At 40.8% G+C, this 22,488-nt stretch overlaps 1 protein-coding gene across 2 annotated transcripts in view; it reads right to left on the bottom strand.

Moving 5' to 3' along the window:
- FRAS1 (Fraser extracellular matrix complex subunit 1) overlaps positions 1-22,488 on the bottom strand; it is a 458,507-nt gene that overhangs the window by 281,306 nt on the left and 154,713 nt on the right. For both annotated transcript variants that reach the window (XM_032632916.1, XM_032632915.1), the window contains exons 3-4: positions 16,074-16,181; positions 9,276-9,368 (exon numbers count right to left, since the gene is read on the bottom strand). In XM_032632916.1, the coding sequence (XP_032488807.1) occupies positions 9,276-9,368; positions 16,074-16,181 (201 nt within the window). The remainder of the gene's footprint in view (positions 1-9,275; positions 9,369-16,073; positions 16,182-22,488) is intronic.

Here is a 22,488-nt window from a genome sequence, read left to right as displayed (position 1 = left end):
TCCAATGAAATAAAGATAAGTAATTTACCTAATAAAGAATTCAAAGCAATGGTTATAAAGATGCTTATAGAAATCAGGAGAAGAATGGTAGAACACAGGGAAAACTTCAACAAAGAGATAGAAAATATAAAAAAAGAAACAATCAGAACTGAAGAATACAATAATTAAAAGGAAAAATATGCTGGAGGGAATCAAGAGCAGATTAGATGTTACAGAAGAATATATAAGCAACATGGAAGACAGACTAATGGAAATCACCCAATCAATACAGCACAAAGAAAAAAAAAGAATTTTTAAAAATGAGGATCGTTTAAGGAACCTCTGAGACAACATCAAGCATACAAACATTTGCATTATCAGGATCTCAGAAGGAGGAGTGAGAAAGAAAGGGGCAGAAAACTTATTTGAAGAAATAATGGCTGTAAACTTCCCTGACATGGGGAAGGAAACAGTCCCAAAGAAGATGAACCCAAAGAGATCCTCACCAAGACACATCATGATTAATAAGGCAAAAGACAGAGAATTTCAAAGGCAGCAAGAGGAATACTATGCATAATATTCAAGGGAAATCCCATAAGGCTATCAACTGATTTTTCAGCAGAAACTTTGCAGGCCATAAGGGAGTAGAATGATATATTTAAAGTGCTGAAAGGAAAAAAAACTTATAACCAAGAATACTCTACCCAGTAAGGATATCATTCGGAATTGAAGGCAAGATAAAGAGCTTCCCAGACAAGCAAAAACGAAGATTTCATCACCACTAAACTGACCTTACAAGAAGTGTTAAAGGGTCTTCTTTAAGCAGAGAAGAAAAGGTCATAAATATGAAAATATATGAACAAATAAAAGGTCAGAAATATGAAAATATATGAACAAAAAAAAATCTCACTGTAAAGGAAAATATATAGTAAAGGTAATGGATCAACTATTGAAAAAGCAAGTAAAATTTGAAAAGCAAAAACTGTAAAATCAACTAAAACTATAATTAGTAGTTAAGGAATATACAAAGTAAAAAGATGTAAAACATGACATTAAAAACATGTGGAGGGGACTAAAAATGTAGTGCTTATATACATATATATATCAATCAATATATATGAACCTTAATGTAACCACAAACCAAAAATCTACAATAGATACACAAAAAATAAAAAGAAAATCATCAAATTACAAGAGAAGAGACTAAAAGAAGGAGAAAGGAACAAAGAAGTACCCAAAATAACCAGAAAACAATTAACTAAACAGCAACAAGTACATACTTACCAATAATCACTTTAAATGTAAATGGAATAAATGCTTCAATCAAAAGATATAGAGCGAATAGATTAAAAAAAAAAGAGCCATTTATATGCTGCATTCAAGAGACTCACTTCAGATCTAAAAACACACATAACCTGAAAGGGAAAGAATAGAAAAAGATATTCCATGCAAATGGAAATGAGAAGAAAGCTGGAGTAACACTACTCTGATCAGACAAAACAGACTTTAAAACAAAGACTATAATAAAAAAATACATGTGGTCATTACATAATAATAAAGAAAACAATCCAATTTACAATTGCATCAAAAAGAATAAAATACCTAGGAATAAATTTAACTAAGGAAGTGAATGTCCTGTACTCTAAAAACTAAAAGACATCAATGAAAAAAATTGAAAGAGAAATGGAAAGGTATGCTGTGCTCATGCTATGGAAGAATTAATATTGTTAGAATGTTCATATTACCCAAAGTAATCTACAGATTCAACTCAATCTCTATCAAAATACTCATGGTATTTCTCATAGAACTGTAACAAATAGTTCTAAAATTTGTGGAACCACAAAAGACTCCAACTAGCTGAAGCCAAATTGAGTAAGAAGAACAAAGCTGGCAGTATCACACGCCCTGATTTCAAACTATACTACAAAGCTATTGTAATCAAAACAGTATGGGGCTGGCATAAAAACAGACACATAGGTCAGTGGAACAGAATAGAGAGCCCAGAAATAAGGTCACCACTTGTGGTCAATTAATCTACAACAAAGAAGGCAAGAATATACAATAGAGAAAGGATGACCTCTTCAATAAGTGATGCTGGAAAAACTGGACAGCTACATGTAAAAGAATGAAACTAAACCATTTTCTTATACCATATACAAAAATAAACTCAAAATGGATTAGAGACTTAAATATAAGACCTGAAATCATAAAACCCCTAGAAGAAAACATAGGTTGTACGCTCTTTGACATGGGTCTTAGCAATATTTTTTTGTTCTGTCTCCTCAGGCAAGGGAAACAAAAGCAAAAATAAACAAATGGGGCTACATCAAACTAAAAAGCTTTTGCACAGTGAAGGAAACCTCCACAAAATGAAAAGGCAGCCCACTGAATGGGACAAAATATTTGCAAGTGATACATCTGTAAGGGGTTAATATCCAAAATATAAAAAGAACACATACAACTCAATTAAAAAATGGGCAGAGGCCGTGAATATTCATTTTTCCAAAGATGACATAAAGATGGCCAACAGGACCACGAAAAGATGTTCAACATCACTAGTCACCACTAGTTGTCAGGGAAATACAAATCAAAACCACAGTGAGATATCACCTCATACCTGTCAGAATGGCTATTATCAAAAAGACAAGAAATAACAAGTGTTGGCAAGGATGTAAAGAAAAGGGAACCCACATGTAATGTTGGTGGGAATGTAAATTGATATAGTCACTTGGAAAACAGTATGCAGATTTAATTTTTGAGGAAAAATTAAAAATAGAACTACCATATGATCTAGTAATTCCACTTCTGGGTATTTATCTGAAGAAAACAAAAACACTAATTCAAAAAGATATATGCACCCCAATGTTCACTGGAACATTATTTGTAATAGCCAAGATATGGAAGCAACCTAGTGTCCATCAAGAGATGAATGGATAAAGAAGATGTCACACACACACACACACACACACACACACACACACACACACACACAAAGGAATATTACTCAGCCATAAAAAATGAAATTTTGCCATTTGCAAAAACATGGATGGACCTAGAGGATATTATGCTTAGTGAAATAAGTCTGACAGAGAAAGACAAATATTGTATGACTTCACTTATATATGGAATCTAAAAAACAAAAGAATAAACAAAACCAAACGAAACAGGCTCAGGTACAGAGAACAAGCAGGTGGTTATCAGAGCGGAGGGGATATGTGGGGGTGAAATAGGTGAAGGGGACTAAGAGGTACAAACTTCCAGTTATAAAATAAATAACTCATGGGGACGCAATGTACAGCATGGAGACTATAGTCAGTAATATTGTAATAACTTTGTATGATAACAGATGGTAGCTAGACTCATAGTGGTGATCATTTCATGATGTATAAAAATATTGAATCACTATGCTGTGTACCTGAAACTAATATTATATTGTAAGTCAACTATAACTCAATTTAAAGAAAAAGAAAAAAAAATCCCAATGGAAAAAAAATAGCAACAAGCTTATGGAATATTCAACTTTATTAACTGCAAAGAAATATTATTTAAAATAAAATTTGATAATATCTTTTAATATCAGATATGGAAAGTGTTTAAAATTCATAGTAGCTATTGTTAGTGAAACTGCAATGGAGTGGAATTCTACACAGAGCCTTCTCTCATGATAGCACCTGGAACAACTCAGCCAGGCGGGGGCCTACCCTAGGTAATGAGACACGAAAAGAAGCTATACTATCCATGATAGTCCCACTGGGTTTATCATTAGACACAGACAACTTAAAATTGAATTTTAATGACCACAGATGTCACAGCTTCAATACTCAAAATCTTTAGATGCTTTGACATACTAATTTTTTTTTTTTTTTTTTGCGTTACGCGGGCCTCTCTCTGTTGTGGCCTCTCCCGTTGCAGAGCACAGGCTCCGGACGCGCAGGCTCAGTGGCCATGGCTCACGGGCCCAGCCGCTCCGCGGCATGTGGGATCTTCCCAGACTGGGGCACGAACCCGTGTCCCCTGCATTGGCAGGCGGACTCTCAACCACTGCGCCACCAGGGAAGCCCTGACATACTAATTTCATGTTTAAAAAGTTATCTGGAGAAAATGATCAGTGACACACCAAAAAGTTTCAATACAAGGAATTCCATCTCATTGTTCTTCATAGTGAAATTGGAAATGTTTTCGTGAATATTGGAAGCTACCCAAGTGCCTAATAATAGGAAATCATGTTCTCCAAGAGTATGCTGGGGAACTATTTACAAAATAATGTTTTATAAAAAAGCAAGATATAAACTGTATACATAGTATAATTACAATCATGTAAAAACATATTTCTCTATCTATCTATCTATCTATCCATCCACCCATATTCACTGCCAGCCGTTCCCCACAACAAAAAAAAACCTGAGGAAGCAATAGTGATTTTCATAGCTTGGAGATTACTAGTGGATTTTTTTCTGCTTGAATACTTTTCTATTTTCCAAATTTTCACCAATAAACAAATATTCACTTTAGTCATCAGAGAGCAAAGTACTGTTTAAAATATCTAATGAATCATTAGATATTTAAAAATATTAGATATTTAAAATATTAGATATTTAATATCTAATTAGATATTTAAAATATCTAATGAATCATTAGATAAAATATCTAATAAATCATTAATATTAATAAAATATCTAATGAATCAACTTAAATAAAGTAAAATTTGAAAGCTGCTTATAAAACAACTTGAAGTGAATGTCTTTATTCTATTAAAAGTTAGGAGATTGCTTCTAAACATCTTGACATTTCATTAAAACAAGAGCTTGTTTTTGTCACTACTGAGAAACACTAACTGTCATTTCTTAAACGCAATTATACCAACTCTCAGATGAGGCCACAAAAATTAATTATAATAACTTGTCAATCACCAAAGTTTTCTCAACTGTAAAATGAGAGGGCTGTATTAACTAATCTCTTCGGTACCTTCAAGCTCTCTAATGATGTGAATCTATTATCTGACTCAAGAGACATAAAATTAAGCAAGGGATTCTCCCTTCACAATAAGCTTGAGAATTATGGGAATAACAAAGAACATTCGTCAGGGAGACTCCACTCTAGATGTCAAAGCCACAGAAGCCCAGACAGTGATCCAAAGTGCACAGAATGATGGAAAGGAAGTATTCTCACCTCTCTCTTAGAGAAAAGTCACATGAGTCCCCTTCATTTTCATCTCCTACTCTTATCCCTAAATCAGTGACACCTCTCTCAGCAGAGGGAGACCAGAGATCAAGGGGTTTGGTACATGCTGATAGATAGACAGATAGATAGATAGATAGATGACAGGTAGATATTTTTAAATTTCACAGTGTTTTCTATACTCATTTACAAAAGCTGTATTTTTTATGAGCACTGTAACAAGCAAAGAAAGCTCTGTAAAATCAAGAAATAATATGTACACGAAACAACGCTCCCACAAGACCTGTGCTGTAGCTGTGCCACCTTAATACCATTAATACCTTTTGAAAACCTGTGATTTTGACACTGGCCAAAAGCACATTCTGCAGACCATATCTTATATATATTCTTCTGCATAGCCAAATAACGAGTCGGCTTGGCTGTTGACCTAAGTCCAAAGGAAAGAAAAGCTCATAAAGTATTTGCCTGGCTTAATGACAGAACAAAAAATAATTTTTCTTCCTATAATTTGTTCCTGTTATGATGTTATAGATCCAGAATACCAAAAGCCTGGGGATGTTCCATGCATATTGTAATTACATCCTCTACTTTGAAGAGAACAAGGCAGAATTCAGTATTCAGTTCTTGTCTCACACGCATAAATTAATTCTCCTTTCAGCCTCACAGACAGGCAAAGCAAGCAGACCTCTCCCTCCACACTCCTGTATTCGATCGGATGTGGACACTAGGGCATTACCACCTGCCGCTTTCTTTTTCAGTGAATCTCCAAGCATCATCTTCTAAGACATGACATTATCTGGTGCTGAGATTAAGTTAGTAAAGAGGAAAAGAAAGGGGTTAAAGGTCCTTTCTCCTCCCTTTCACAGGCTAATTTGTGGGGGAAAGAACAGGGAAAACGCATTCCAACACTCTTTAGGAAAACGTATTTCAGGCTTGTCTCCCTAACTGGTTGGCAAGGCTGGGCAGAGATCCAAAAGCTAATTTGAAAGGATAGCTTTGAGAGGTCATGGATGAAATAGTCACCCAAATGCTGGCTGTAATAAGCCCACGCGAAACTTAAATAACCTGGTCAGCCAAAAGGCTCAGGTGTTTTTCTCACTCCAGAGAAGATGTGGGGACTTGACTTGCTGGAACGTCAGCTGTACAAGGTGCTGCCCACAATGCCAGCAAAAGAGGTCCCCCTCATGAGGCGAGGCTGTTTCATTAAAGGTGGCCTCTCCATGCCGTCCTGAGCTCAACCCACCTTTGACTTTCCTTCTCTTCGACTCTATTCTCTGGGGACAGCATCACTTTAACAGATGCCCCTCCCACCACACTTGCTCTATCCTAAAGCCTCTTCTAAATCTCTCTTTTAGGGGAAAGTTTCCACTTCACCATTCCAAAGCTCTTAAAGCACCAGACTATTTCATAACTACCGGGACAGAGTCTCCATAACTCATCCTATGGGATGCAAGCCAGAGGCTAAGGAGAGAGGATTACCGCTGTTCGGCGGGAGAGGAAGGTGCTCTGGAAACTGCTTCCCAAGCAAGCCAAGGGCGCAAGATAGAAAAGGCTCCAAGATTCAGGAAGAAACCTAGTGATGCAAGGGACACGGGGAGATTCAGACCCAACGCAGACAAGCATTTAACCCACTCAAGGAAATGAATAATATTAAGAAAAATTTGGCAAGAATCTAAAAAGGTGAAGAAAGAGAGGAAAGAAGAACAGGAAGACAAGAAACATGATCGTTTTCACTTTATTAAGACTAAAATTCGAGGATTCTGTCTCAACTTTTAAAAAAAAATCATTCTTCTGTTTCTATTTGAAGAAGTAGACCACTAGAGAGTTTTTTCTCTTCAAACTACAATTCCTGCCGATGCAGGGGACGTGGGTTCGTGCCCCGGTCCGGGAGGATCCCACATGCCGCAGAGCGGCTGGGCCCGTGAGCCATGGCCGCTGAGCCTGCGCGTCCGGAACCTGTGCTCCGCAACAGGAGAGGCCACAGCAGTGAGAGGTCCGCGTACCGCAAAAAAAAAGAAAAAAAAAGTAAAAAAACACCCCTACAATTCCTGAAATTCAGCCATTTTCTCAGTTACATCAAGTACCAGAAATATAACTATACACTCTCAGGGGAGTACATTCTGAAAGTTGCATATGGGAAAACAAGGCATGGGCATGATCTTACCCAGTTTAGAGCTTCCCATGGACTATGTCAGAGCCGAAGGGGTGAATTGCAAGGGAGGCAGGGAGAAGAAGGATTTTCTAAACTCTTCCAGAAAAAGTAGGAGACCAAGCGGATTTCTAATTAACCCATCAGCAGATCTGTGGTCCCTGAACTGCCCGCCACACAGGTTAGTTGGTCTAAGACCAACGTGCCCTTGGGACAAGGACATGGATAAGCTGGAGAAGGGATTTACTCATTGTTTGAGTCGTGATGTTTATTGAGCACCTACTCTGGGAAAAGTTCACCAGGTTAGGTGGGAGGCAAGGAGGCTCACTATGAAGGTAGACAAAATATTGTCAATGTTCTCAGAAATCTTAATCCAACATAAGAAGATTGCACGTGTTCATGAACATAACACAAGCAAGCAAATGACAAGCGTCATTAGAGCGGCCACGCAAAGAGTCATTGAACTCTGACGTCTCGTGTCCCTGGAACCACCTCTTATTTGAGATGTCTGTTGTTCCCCCAGATCCTGGCCTCATTTTGGATCCTAGGGCTCCTTCACTTGAAAGATTCAGTTTGAGGGTTTTGACCGTGAACCACACACCTGTTCCAACCATTATGAACCGGCACTGATTCCGTCACCAATCTGCCCTTCACCACTTTACAAGGGATCCTCTTGTGTGGCGTGTGAAGTTTCCACCACCCTACATAACGCGGACTGAATCAAGCAGCACGAGGTGATACATGGTATGCAGGCACAGATCCTGCTTGGGTATCGCTCAGCAATACATTGTGCAGGAGTGAAAGAGTGACTTCCTCGGGTAATGTGGAGACAGCGGCTTAAGTGAGGTGATCCTGTCCCATGGGGAAAGTGCATTGTACTCACGGAGTTTTAGGTACACACACTGAATAGCAGCCTGGAGTAGGTACATCAAATCCGGCTAACCTATGCTCTCTCCTGAATGGGTAGAGACACTAACTTGGGGAAAGTTCTGTATCAGGTGGAAGATGAATGGGTAGAGACACTAACTTGGGGAAAGTTCTGTATCAGGTGGAAGATGAAGATTAAAGCAAAGAGCCTCTTTCTAACACATTCAACTTCAACTGCTGCCTCGGGGGAGCATGTAGGCATGAGTGGAGATGAATTGTAGCCATCCCATTTTCATACTTTCTACTATAAACCTTGCAAATAGTCCTTTTAAATCAGTATTTAATATCTCTAAATTAATCCTACAGGACCTGGCATGAGAAAGTATAATAAAAGAACTTCAGGGTTGATTTCTAGTACTGTGGTTCTAAGTGGGGGGGAGGTGAGCATTTTCATTTTGCCCCCTAGGGGAAATGTGGCCATGCCTACAGACATTTCTGGTTGTCGGGACTTCAGAGGATACTAACTGGTGGGTAGAGGCTAGAGATGCTGCTGATCATTCTATAATGCAGAGGATGGTCCCCACGACAAAGCCTAAAGTATTAATAGTGCTGAAGTTTAGAAAGTCCACCCTGAACGAGGAACAAAAGACCAGGGCTCTAGGCCAGGTTACACCACTTATTGGTACTATATGGGGCAAGTAACTTAAAGTCTTTGCAATTCTACTTTTCCATCTTTAACACAGGAGTAATAACATCTGCTCTACTCACCTACTCAGGGTTGTTTATAAAATCAAGTGAAAAAATGTATGTGGTACACAAAGGCAAGGTGGCCCTTTCATTATTCAGCATTACAACTTCTTCATCATCAACATTCTCTGACTACTCTTTATACAGACATGAATTCAACTGACAAATATTTACGTGGGACAGTAAATAGGGCAGTTTTAATCTTATTCAAGAAACCTAAATGCCCACGGAAAGTCAAATAAGCTTGAGGTCCTCCACCGTCCAAACAAAGGGGAAAAAAAAATCCTCTCTTGTCAGCTTTACCTTGTCAATGATCTACAGACACTGAATCAACCACGGGTCAGAAAATACTTACCGTGTGAATTTTCTTTTCATGATGGCAAGATCCAGGAGTCCTCAGCACACACTCGGGGCAGCACTGGTTGGCGGGTATTTGAAGCACTTCCCCCTGAGCATTTAAAAACAGCTCAGTGTAAAGTAGCAGCAACGAGCAGTCACATCAGATTCACTAACTCTCATGCGTTTCCGTGGGTGACAACAATAAACAGGATAAACAGAACACACTAACGAAAAGGATTCTCTCTGTCAAGATGAGCTTCTCTCAAAGATAAAATGAACCCCCTTGTGACAGTAATTTCCTTGAAAACTGTCTACATCTTTTCACATGTAATGAAGTGAAGAATTTTATTCACTAGAAATGCTCCATCTGAGTGTCACACCAGAAAAGCAGTAGGGGTGAGATAAGAGCTCTATTTCCCTAAAACAGAGAAGAGAGGACTTGGGCGGGCAGGGCCACAGAGCTGGCAGGTCTTCTAACAGCCTATAGACGCCTGATGGAGCCAGCGGGGGCTGCGGGGTGGGGGCGCGGAGAGCTAAAGTTCTAATGTTCACTTTGACCTGGGACACAGAGTAGCAAAGCACAAGGGGCAGGTGAGAGAAGGACAGAGCGGGGAGAGGAAACAGCATGGCTGTAGAGGTTGCACATGTACTGTGGGGAGCTGGATAGAATTCCTGGGCTCCAATAAAGATCTACATTGTTTATCAGGGTTTCTATAATTGCAATTATGTTTCCTATCAATACCTGACACTATCAAGGGAATGGGCCTCCATATGATACCTTAGGATTTATTGGGAAGTTGTCACATGTTAACTAACCATCTATTTGCCACTGTAAAGGATCTGTTTATCCAAGATTATTAAAACTATGGCACATACATGTGTCTTTGGGGCCCAATCCTTCTATCAAACCCTCTGACTCAACCTGCTCTTCCACTTAGCATTTCCTCAAGTCCAGAGATGTGGCAGAAGGGGTAATTAGTGATTTTGATCAAAAATGGTAGGAGATCCTGAATTAACCAGGAAATCATGACTTGTCCACAGAATAAAAGCCTACAAAGAATTCAGCTGGTAGATTCAAAAAATTATGTAAGTCATAATGTTTCTTTGTTATTTGGGGCTGCTTCCATTAAAAAGAATTGTACCTACAAGAGAATGTTAATTGTACAGAACTACATCCTCAAGAGGGGGTGGGAAATGGGGCTACTATTTCACAACTGTTAATCCACTAAACAGATAAATACATCAGTAACAGTGATCACCAAATTCTTATTTGCTTAATAAAGGATAAAACTTATATGATATGGGATTTTATAAAATTGTACATATGGTGCAACATTAATGACTATTCACAAAAGTGCCCTCTGAACCCCGAGTAGAACCTATACTTGTCTAACTTCCACTAAGAGAGTAAATATAGAAAACACATTAACCTAATTACCACTAAGCATCCAGATAGAAAATGAGATAATCCAAGTGTTGTTTGTATTCTAATATGGAAGCAGGGAGTGAGGGAGAAGGGCAGGCAAAATTGAGGACTTCAAGAGATATTTTGTGCCCCCAAATTAGTTGTCTTTTATTCATATAAAAACTGGTCTTCAGATTTGGCCCTCAAAACTCATTTTATAGATATGATATTCTTTATTTGTGAGTGGATGTTCCCTATCTTGCATCTACCTATTGTACTTCTGTTGGAACATGAAAGAGGTGATTTGGGGCTACAGGAGGAGCAAAGAATTCTGCATGTGGCACTTGGAGAAAGAAAGACAGGGAGTTCTTGCTACCTAACCATGTAACCTTGCATAGCCTTGTGAGCTGTGGGCTGCAGGGAACACATAAGCCTACTTCCCTGCAGGCTTTGCACTGGGAGCATTAGGAAGTGGCCACTTGGGCAAGAGACATCAACGAAGGTTGCTTGCCTAGGATCTAAAGGAACCAACTAACAACAACGATGATGATCATGTGATAATTACAGCTAAAACTGAGTACTTAGAATAACAGGTACTCTTCTAAGCGTATGTGTGTGTGCATGTATACATACACATAGATATATGTCATGTATATATATATAATCTCTCACAACAGCTTGATTAGGTAAACACTATTCCTATCTACATTGAAGTTTGCGGCCAAAACCCCACAATGTAATACAGTGTCCCTTTGCATGGCATTGTCCTTTGTATATATGTTATTCAGAGATCCTGAAGATTGGTTCTGACAGCGCTGGGTTAGACAGTCGATGTTCTAAATGCCTCTGTTCTCTTTCTCTCAGTCGTTCTCTGTCTCTGTCTCTCTCTCTGACCTTATTTATCTAACTCTATAGCTAGCTATTCTATATGGATATAGGATATGAATACAGAATCTATTATATATGGTTAATAGGATGAATAGATAGATGATAGATAGATACAAATATCTAGCAGAACTACCATTGACACTTGGTTATTTCCAGTCAATCCATGAGCAAAACATACATTGTAAAAGGGCTCTTTAAATTTTTAAAAAAATGATAGGAACCCAAGTTACTATTAATAACAGTAATAATTTAGTTTAGGATACAATGGTGATTCGTTAACTTGTGCCATGAGCTAATATAAGTGTACCCAGCAGATGCGAATAACAACACATGTTCCTGAGATACACAAGGAAAGGCATGGTGGAGTAGAAATCACACTGGCTCATAAGCCAGAGACTAAGGTTCTTGTTATGGCTGTGCCACTGTCTAGCTCTGTATCTTTTTGTTTTTTTTTTTTTTGGCTGCGTTGGGTCTCCGTCGCTGCACGTGGGCCCTCCCCAGTTGCGGCGAGTGGGGGCCACTCCTTGCCGTGGTGCGCAGGCCTCTCACCGCGGTGACCTCCCCCGTTGCGGAGCACGGGCTCCAGGCGCGCAGGCCCCAGCAGCTGTGGCGCACGGGCTCAGCTTCTCTGCGGCATGTGGGATCCCCCCGGACCGGGGCTCGAACCCGTGTCCCCTGCATTGGCAGGCGGACTCCCAAGCACTGTGCACTAGGGAAGCCCCCCAGCTCTGTATCTTTGAGCAAGTGATTAAACAACTAAAAGTCTGTTTCTTTGTCTATAAAATGAGAAAGCCTGACTAAATCCATTTTAAAGGCCTCTTCCAGTTCTATCATTCTGTCGCTCTGTCTCCCCCATCCCCCATATCTTCAACTTCTCTCTCTCTTCCAGGTCAGCCCCCTTTCCCTTTCAAGGTGACCGTGTCTCTTTCATAGCAATATCAAAAGCCAAAACAAAACCTTCTCCCTTCCCTTGTTTGGTTATTCTAAAAATATTGACTAAGCAGACAAATAAACAAGCATTTTTGCAGTCTGGTCACGGGCGGTAAAAAGGGCAAGCACAAAGCACACAACAACACCCAAGAGGCTCGATGGCTGGGGACGGGAGGTTCAAAGACACTTCACGGATGTGGTGGTGTCTGCCTAACATCCCATTTCTTTCTTCCATTCTCAGTGAAGCTCCCTGAAGGAGCAGCCTGTATACTTGGCCTTCCTTTGCCCACTTCCCATTCACTCCTCGAGCCTCTGCATACAGTCCCATCACTTCAACGACACCAACTTCAGTGTGGCCACCAGTGGCCTACATGTTGCCAAATTCAATGGATCATATTAAATTCTTCTCCCACTTACTTCCTTACCTGGGATCAACACTGTTGATACAAACTCCTTCTGGAAACTCCCTCCTCTCCCGGCTACCACAACACTGCTCTCTTCTGTGATCATTTCTTACTCCTTATCTCTCTGACCATGTCTCCTTAATCTTCCTAAGTTCCCATTTTTTTATGCTCACCTCCCCTTAAATGACGGTGCTCCCCAAATTCCACCCTTGGTCTTGTGTTCTTTTCTCACACAATCTCTTTGGATGAGCTCATTAATTCAAAAGGTTTACACTACTGTCTCCCTGCTAATGATACCCACATTATATCTCCAACTCTGTCTTCTCCTCTGAGCTTTAGACTCAGACATCCAGCTGCCTTTTGGACATATCCACCTGGCTCTTCCACGAACACTTCAAACTCAATGTGCCCCAAACTGAAATCATTGTTCTCCTCACAGATAAGATGCTTTTCCTCATTCTCATATATTCTCAATATCAGTTCATGGCTCAGCTAGCCAATTAGTCATCAAGCCATAAATATGTGAGTCACCTTTCCTTTTCCTTTCTCTCACCCTCCTACCTTCATTCAGTTCTGCTGATTTATCCCCTAAGTACTTATTGACGCTGCCCTTCCTCTTGATCCCTACATGACCAGTGCCCCGATTCAGGTACCCATCCTCTCATCTGGACTATTCCTACAGCCTCTGAACTGATCTCCTCATCTCCAATATTACGTATTACCTTTGAAAAACCAGAAAGATCTTTCAAAAAGAAAAGCTGGCCATTCTACCCACATGCCTTCATTAGTATTCTATCACCTTAAACATAAAATTCCAAGCTCCACAGTACAGCATACAAGGCTCTCCATAACCTTGAACTTACCAGTTCTCTAGCTTCATCTCTCATGTATTCATTCATTCAGTCACAAGATACTTATTGAGTGCCTACCATGTATCAGGTGCAATTGTAGGTGCTGAGGATACACGGTGAATAAAAGAGATAGTAAACAAGAACTATTAGTAAAATATAGAGTATGTCAGACAGTAGTTAGTGCCAAGAAGAAAAATAAAGCATGGAAAATGAATAGGAAATGTGTGGTAAGGGGCGGAGAATTGCAATTTCAAAAGAATGGCATTCGAGAAAGACTTAAAGGAAGTAAAGGGTCAAAACAGATAGATTAGATAGATAGATAATAGATAGATAGATAGATAGATAGACAGATAATTTCAATGGGAACAGCAGGGTGCAAAGGCCCTAGTGGCAGAAGTATGCCTGGCACAAATCCAGGGAATAGCAAGCAGGCTTGGTGTCTGAAGCAGAGGGAGCGGGGAGACTAGTCAATTAATCAGAGGGTACAGCAGTACTTCATAGGACATTGCGAGGAGTTACTCAAAGTGAGAAGAGAAGCCATCAAAAGCTATTGGAGGGGTTTAAGGAGAGAAGCAACATGATGACTTAAATTTTAATAGGATCACCCTGGCTGCTATATCAAGATTACAGTGAAAAAGGCAAGGACAGAAAGAGTGAAACAAGTTAAGAGGCTACAGGGAGAATGCAGGCAAAAAAAAAAAAAAAAAAAAAAAAAAAGATAATAGGGCTTCCCTGGTGGCGCAGTGGTTGAGAGTCCGCCTGCCGATGCAGGGGACGCGGGTTCGTGCCCCGGTCCGGGAAGATCCCACATGCCTTTCAGCAATACCGCCTATGTCTTCTAACATTTAATTCAGTGCTTCTTCCATGATGCCATAATTATTCACGTGGAGTGGAGGAGGGCATGTCTTCATGGTCCTTACAAAACCAGCCCAGATTTACTCAGCAAGCAAAACAGAGATCTTTTAGGAGTGGTTACTCCAGAAATAGCCTCACGACATACAGCGAAATATTATCAAATTTACCAACGTTTGACGTACATGCAGCTTCTCAGAAATATACCCATGCAGAAATTGAGAAATATCCTTAAAGGTATACAGAACCTTCACTCCCGTGTTAGAAACAAACAGAAACTTCTTAGCATTAGACGGCATAAAGACTCAAGATTATTTATTATGGGGTGGGGAGAGATAAAACTAGAAAAATAAACTGTGCTTGTGAAATTGACAGAAAGCTTTTTAAAGAAAATAATTGGTCTTCTCCAGGGGGTTTCAAATGTTCAAATTTGAAGCTTAAGCCTTTTTTGGGAAGTAGATTCACTTTAAAAAGAAAAGAGTCAGCACGTGGAAAAACAAAATTCTAACAGAATAGATGTGTAGTCAAAAAAATGAAAAAGTTTAACAAAGGAAAAGGAAGAACTATCCCTCACACGTTTGGCTAAATACCAGGAGATTTCTTGAGTCAAAGCCTATCCTATGGTCCTAGGTAGCCCAACAGCAGCATGATGATACAGTCAGGTGCACAACAAATAATGTCTTTAGAAAATCATCTCTGAGAAGTCAATTCTGACTTTCAGTGAGTTCAATGGCTTGTAAAATGTTGTGGTTAGTATCAGTAGCTGTGGCATCTGTCAGCCCCAGGGAAGATCTCTGGGCAACAGTTTATTAACTGCATAATCCTATTAAGTTGCCTAAAATCTCCAGGCTTCACTTTCCTCATCTGTAAAGTGGGGATACAGATACCTGCCCCACATAATATTAAATGAGATAACACTATAAAACCTTTAAGTTTTGGGCTTCCCTGGTGGCACAGTGGTTGAGAATCTGCCTGCTAATGCAGGGGACACAGGTTCGAGCCCTGGTCTGGGAGGATCCCACATGCCACGGAGCAACTAGGCCCGTGAGCCACAACTACTGAGCCTGCATGTCTGGAGCTTGTGCTCCGCAGCAAGAGAGGCCGCGATAGTGAGAGGCCCGCGCACCGCGATGAAGTGTGGCCCCCGCTTGCCACAACTAGAGAAAGCCCTCGCATAGAAACGAAGACCCAACACAGCAAAAATAAATCAATTACTTAATAAACTCCCATCCCCAACATCTTCTTTAAAAAAAGTAATTAAAAAAAACCTTTAAGTTTTAACCTTGAGTCCCCCTGGTCCAGAGTAAATGCCCAATAAACAGGAATTAAGATATTCTTGGATACAATATGTTAAAATTCTCTCCTATATTTCCTAAACCTTGCAATTAGAGATTGGGATAAATGTCAAAACCAGATGACCGAAAAAATGCAAACACCCTACCATTCCCTGACTTTACATTTAGAAAACAGTTAGGATACCATACCTTCTCAAAGGCACACTGAGGGTTTCTGCAAACAGCAGGTTTGCAGATAATGATATCACCATGGCAACGGCAGTTCTGGCATGAATCAGGCTTCCAAACGGTGGCATCCTGCAAAGAAGCATAAGCTCTGAGTTAAAAACTGATCAGTCAAGGTACGAGCACAAAAACTTGGTACCATCAACAGCCCTACACCCTGAACAATTAAAAGGCAAAGGAAAGTCACGGACACACACGGTGCGTGCTGGGCATTGATTAAACCCGGAGAGTCAATAAAAGCAGTCTAATCCATTTCACCAGTCAAACCACGTAGCCAAAGACAAGGGCATGCAGCAGGGAGCTGTCAATACCCAGAGAAAAACAATCGATTGGACTGAAACCTCAGGAGGACAAGCTGCTCTCAGACTTGAGGTTTCTCTTTGCTGTTAACTAGCAGACACCATTGGAGCATGTTCACAGGAAAATGACACTTAGACTAGCACTAACCAGCATCCTAAGAGCAGCTTGTGCCACTAGATACTATCAGCACCTCACACTTCACTTCCCAGTTCTTTGCTACTACATCCACCAATGCTCATCTATTCCATGGCTCACCTTTACCTCTGATGAGATAAAGTACAGACCCCATCATCTGGCGCTCGCCTCTCTCCCTGGCCTCGGGAAATCTCACAGTTCTGAGACTTTCATCCACTCTAGTTGGTCAAGCCATTGGACAGCCCCAGCCTCCCTTATCTGGCCTCACAGCTTACCCTCTACCTGGATCCCTGCTTCTCCGTGACTCCCCAAAAGAGAGCTTACAAAGCAATACACTTCTTTCAAGCCTCAACCTCAAGAACAAATCACTTCCTAACCCTTAATCCTGCACACTGAACCCTCCACTCAGGTGCGGCTCCTCATGGCTGCTCAGTGACCCCACTGTGTCCTGCACACACTGCCACGCTTCACTGCACTCATCTGCATTCCTGTTATCCTGGCTGGACCAGACTGTGAGTGCCCAAAGCAGGCACCATCCTGGGCCCAGCACACTGTAGGTCCTCTAAACCAAGAACTCACAGTTCACAAGTCGCTTAGTGAAGGCTTTGTCCTCCTTTCTATACTTCCTCATCCTCTGGTCCTCAAACAATTGAAGTGCTACTCAAATACTTTGGGGAGGAGTAAGGGAAGTTTCTAAACTCTTGATAGAGTCATCACAAAATTAGCACTCAACCTGAACTGGGATGAGCTAGGAAAACGATGGATGCTAGCAACGGATGCTTTCACACAAAGGCAGACAACAAATGTGATGGTTAATTTCAAGTGTCAACTTGGCTAGGCTACGGTACCCAGCTGTTTGGTCCAGATTTACATGGATTGTGCACAACATTCTCAAGGAAAAATGAAGTCATCCTTTTGTGATGAGAAATGGTAAATGTATCAGCTTTTAGAGAATGTGCTTAAAACCCAAACTCATTTAAGAAATAAAGGGGAGGGGAAGATGGTGGAAGGGGAAGATGGCGGAAGAGTAAGATGCGGAGATCACCTTCCTCCCCACAGATACACCAGAAATACATCTACACGTGGAACAACTCCTACAGAACACCTACTGAAGGTTGGCAGAAGACCTCAGACCTCCCAAAAGGCAAGAAAGTCCCCACGTACCTGGGTAGGGCAAAAGAAAAAAGAATAAACAGAGACAAAAGGATAGGGACAGGACCTGCACCAGTGGGAGGGAGCTGTGAAGGAGGAAAGGTTTCCACACACTAGAAGCCCCTTCCAAGGCGAAGACTGCGGGTGGTGGAGGGCGGGAGCATCGGAGCCACGGAGGAGAGCACAGCAACAGGGGTGCGGAGGGCAAGGTGGGGAGATACCCGCACAGAGGATCAGTGCCGACCGGCACTCACCAGCCCAAGCCTCTTGTCTGCTCACCTGCCGGGGCAGGCGGGGCTGTGAGCTGAGGCTCGGGCTTCGGTCGGAGCGCAAGGAGAGGACCGGGGTTGGCGGCGTGAACACAGCCTGCAGAGGGTTAGTGCACCGCGGCTAGCCGGGAGGGAGTCCCGGAAAAGGTCTATAGCTGCAGAAGAGGCAAGAGACTTTGTCTTCCCTCTTTGTTTCCTGGTGCGCGAGGACAGGGGATTAAGAGCGCTGCTTAAAGGAGCTCCAGAGACAGGCGTGAGCTGCGGCTATAAGCACGGACCCCACAGACGGGCATGAGATGCTAAAGCTGCTGCTGCCGCCACCAAGAAACCTGTGTTCGAACACAGGTCACTCTCCACACCCCGCTTCCGGGGACCCTGTGCAGCCCGCCACTGCCAGGGTCCAGGGATCCAGGGACAACTTTCCCGGAAGAACGCACAGCGCGCCTCAGGCTGCTGCAACGTCACGCCGGCCTCTGCCGCCGCAGGCCCGCCCCGCACTCCGTGCCCCGCCCTCCCCGCGGCTTGAGTGAACCGGAGCCCCCGAAGCAGCTGCTCCTTTAACCCCAACCTGTCTGAGGGAAGAAAAGATGCCCTCAGGAGACCTACACAGAGAGGCGAGGCCAAATCCAAAGCTGAACCCCGGGAGCTGTGTGAACAAAGAAGAGAAAGGGAAATCTCTCCCAGCATCCGCAGGAACACTGGATTAAATCTCCACAATCAACGTGATGCACCCTGCATCGGTGGAATACATGAATAGACAACGAATCATCCCAAATCGAGGAGGTGGACTTTCAGAGCAAGATTTATTATTTTTTCCCCTTTTCCTCTTTTTCTCAGTGTGTATGTGTATGCTTCTGTGTGAGATTTTGTCTGTATAGCTTTGCTTCCACCATTTGTCCTAGGGTTCTATCTCTCCGTTTTTTTTTTTTTTCTTTAAAAATTTTTCTTTCTTAATAATTATTTTAATAACTTTATTTTATTTTATCTTTTTTCTTTCCTTCCTCCCTCCCTCCTTTCTTCCTTTCTTTCTTTTCTTTCTTTCTTTCTCTCTCTCTCTCTCTCTCTCTCTCTCTCTCTCTCTCTCTCTTTCTTTCTACTTTTTCTCCCTTTTATTCTGAGCCATGTGGATGAAAGGCTCTTGGTGCTGTAGCCAGGAGTCAGTGCTGTGCCTCTGAGGTGGGAGAGCCAACTTCAGGACACTGGTCCACAAGAGAACTCCCAGCTCCACATAATATCAAACGGCAAAAATCTCCCAGAGATCTCCATCTCAACACAGGCACCCAGCTTCACTCAAAGACCAGCAAGCTACAGTGCTGGATACCCTATGCCAAATAACTAGCAAGACAGGAACACAAACCCACCCATTTGCAGAGAGGCTGCCTAAAATCATAATAAGTACACAGACACCCCAAAACACACCACCAGATGTAGACATGCCCACCAGAAAGACAAGGCCCAGCCTCATCCACCAGAACACAGGCACTAGTCCCCTCCACCAGGAAGCCTACACAGCCCACTGAACCAAATTTAGCCACTGGGGACAGACACCAAAGACAACGGGAACTACGAACATGCAGCCTGCAAAAAGGAGACCCCAAACACAGTAAGATAAGCAAAATGAGAAGACAGAAAAACACACAGCAGGTGAAGGAGCAAGATAAAAACCCACCAGACCTAACAAATGAAGAGGAAATAGGCAGTCTACCTGAAAAAGAATTCAGAATAATGATAGTAAAGATGATCGAAAATCTTGAAAATAGAATAGACAAAATGCAAGAAACATTTAACAAGGACCTAGAAGAATTGAAGATTAACGAACAACGATGAACAAAACAATAAATGAAATTAAAAATATTCTAGATGGGATCAATAGCAGAGTAACTGAGGCAGAAGAACGGATAAGTGACCTGGAAGATAAAATAGTGGATATAACTACTGCAGAGCAGAATAAAGAAAAACGAATGAAAAGAACTGAGGACAGTCTCAGAGACCTCTGGAACAACATTAAACACATCAACATTCGAATTATAAGGGTTCCAGAAGAAGAAGAGAAAAAGAAAGGGACTGAGAAAATATTTGAAGAGATTATAGTTGAAAACTTCCCTAATATGGGAAAGGAAATAGTTAATCCAGTCCAGGAAGCACAGAGAGTCCTATACAGAATAAATCCAAGGAGAAATACGCCAAGACACATATTAATCAAACTGTCAAAAATTAAATACAAAGAAAACATATTAAAAGCAGCAAGGGAAAAATAACACACAAGGGATTCCCCAAAAGGTAACAGCTGATCTTTCAGCAGAAACTCTGCAAGCCAGAAGGGACTGGCAGGACATAATTAAAGTGATGAAGGAGAAGAACCTGCAACCAAGATTACTCTACCCAGCAAGGATCTCATTCAGACTGGATGGAGAAATTAAAACCTTTACAGACAAGCAAAAGCTGAGAGAGCTAAGCACCACCAAACCAGCTTTACAACAAATGCTAAAGGAACTTCTCTAGGCAAGAAACACAAGAGAAGGAAAAGACCTACAATAACGAACCCAAAACAATTAAGAAAATGGGAATAGGAACATACATATCAATAATTAAATGTATTATCAATATATATCAATACATGTATAATCGATAATGTAACTGGACTAAATGCTCCCACCATAAGAGACAGATTGGCTGAATGGATACAAAAACAAGACCCATATATTTGCTGTCTACAAGAGACCCACTTCAGACCTAGAGACACATACAGACTGAAAGTAAGGGGATAGAGAAAGATATTTCATGCAAGTGGAAACCAAAAGAAAGCTGGAATAGCAAGTCTCATATCAGACAAAATAGACTTTAAAATAAAGACTATTAGAAGACACAAAAAAGGACACTACATAATGATAAAGGGAATGATCCACGAAGAAGATATAACAATTGTAAATATTTACACACCCAACATAGGAGCACCTCGATACATAAGGCAAATACTAACAGCCATAAAGGGGAATCGACAGTAACACCTTCATAGTAGGGGACTTTAACACTGCTCTTTCACCAATGGACAGATCATCCAAAATGAAAATAAATAAGGAAACACAAGCTTTAAATGATACATTAAACAAGATGGACTTAATTGATATTTATAGGACATTCCATCCAAAAACAAGAGAATACACATTTTTCTCAAGTGCTCATGGAAATTTATCCAGGATAGATCATATCTTGGGTCACAAATCAAGCCTTGGTAAATTTAAGAAAATTGTAATTGTATCAAGTATCTTTTCCAACCACAACGCTATGAGACTAGATATCAATTACAGGAAAAGATCTGTAAAAAATACAAACACATGGATGCTAAATAATACACTACTTAATAACGAAGTGATCACTGAAGAACTCAAAGAGGAAATTAAAAAATACCTAGAAACAAATGACAATGGAGACACGATGACCCAAAATCTATGGGATGCAGCAAAAGCAGTTGTAAGAGGGAAGTTTATAGCAATAAAATCCTACCTTAAGAAATAGGAAATATCTCGAATAAACAACCTAACCTTGCACCTAAAGCAATTACAGAAAGAAGAACAAAAAAACCCCAAACTTAGCAGAAGGAAAGAAATTATAAAGATCAGAAATAAATGAAAAAGAAATGAAGGAAACAATAGCAAAAATCAATAAAACTAAAAGTTGGTTCTTTAAGAAGATAAACAAAATTGATAAACCATTAGCCAGACTCATCAAAAAAAAAGGGAGAGGACTCAAATCCACAGAATTAGAAATGAAAAAGTGGAAGTAACAACTGACACTGCAGAAATACAAAAGATCATAAGAGATTACTACAAGCAATTCTATGCCAATAAAATGGACAACCTGGAAAAAATGGACAAATTCTTAGAAAGGCACAACCTGCCAAGACTGAATCAAGAAGAAATGGAAATATGAACAGACCAATCACAAGCACTGAAATTGAAACTGTGATTAAAAATCTTCCAACAAACAAAAGCGCAGGACCAGATGGCTTCACAGGCGAATTCTATCAAACATTTAGAGAAGAGCTAACACCTATCCTTCTCAAACTCTTCCAAAATATAGCAGAGGGAGGAACACTCCCAAACTCATTCTACGAGGCCAACATCACCCTGATACCAAAACCAGACAAGAATGTCACAAAGAAAGGCAACTACAGGCCAATATCACTGATGCACATAGATGCAAAAATCCTCAACAGAATACTAGCAAACAGAATCCAACAGCACATTAAACAGATCATACACCATGATCAAGTGGGGTTTATTCCAGGAATGCAAGGATTCTTCAATATACGCAAATCAATCAACGTGATACACCATATTAACAAATTGAAGGAGAAAAACCATATGATCATCTCAATAGATGCAGAGAAAGCTTTTGACAAAATTCAACACCCATTTATGATAAAAACCGTGCAGAAAATAGGCATAGAGGAAACTTACCTCAACATAATAAAGGCCATATATGACAAACCCATAGCCAACGTCATCCTTAATGGTGAAAAA

The sequence above is a fragment of the Phocoena sinus genome, chromosome 5, assembly GCF_008692025.1.
Source record: "Phocoena sinus isolate mPhoSin1 chromosome 5, mPhoSin1.pri, whole genome shotgun sequence".
Lineage (NCBI taxonomy): Eukaryota > Metazoa > Chordata > Mammalia > Artiodactyla > Phocoenidae > Phocoena > Phocoena sinus.
Note: the sequence above shows the minus strand (reverse complement) of the source record. Positions and strands in the feature narration are given on the sequence as shown.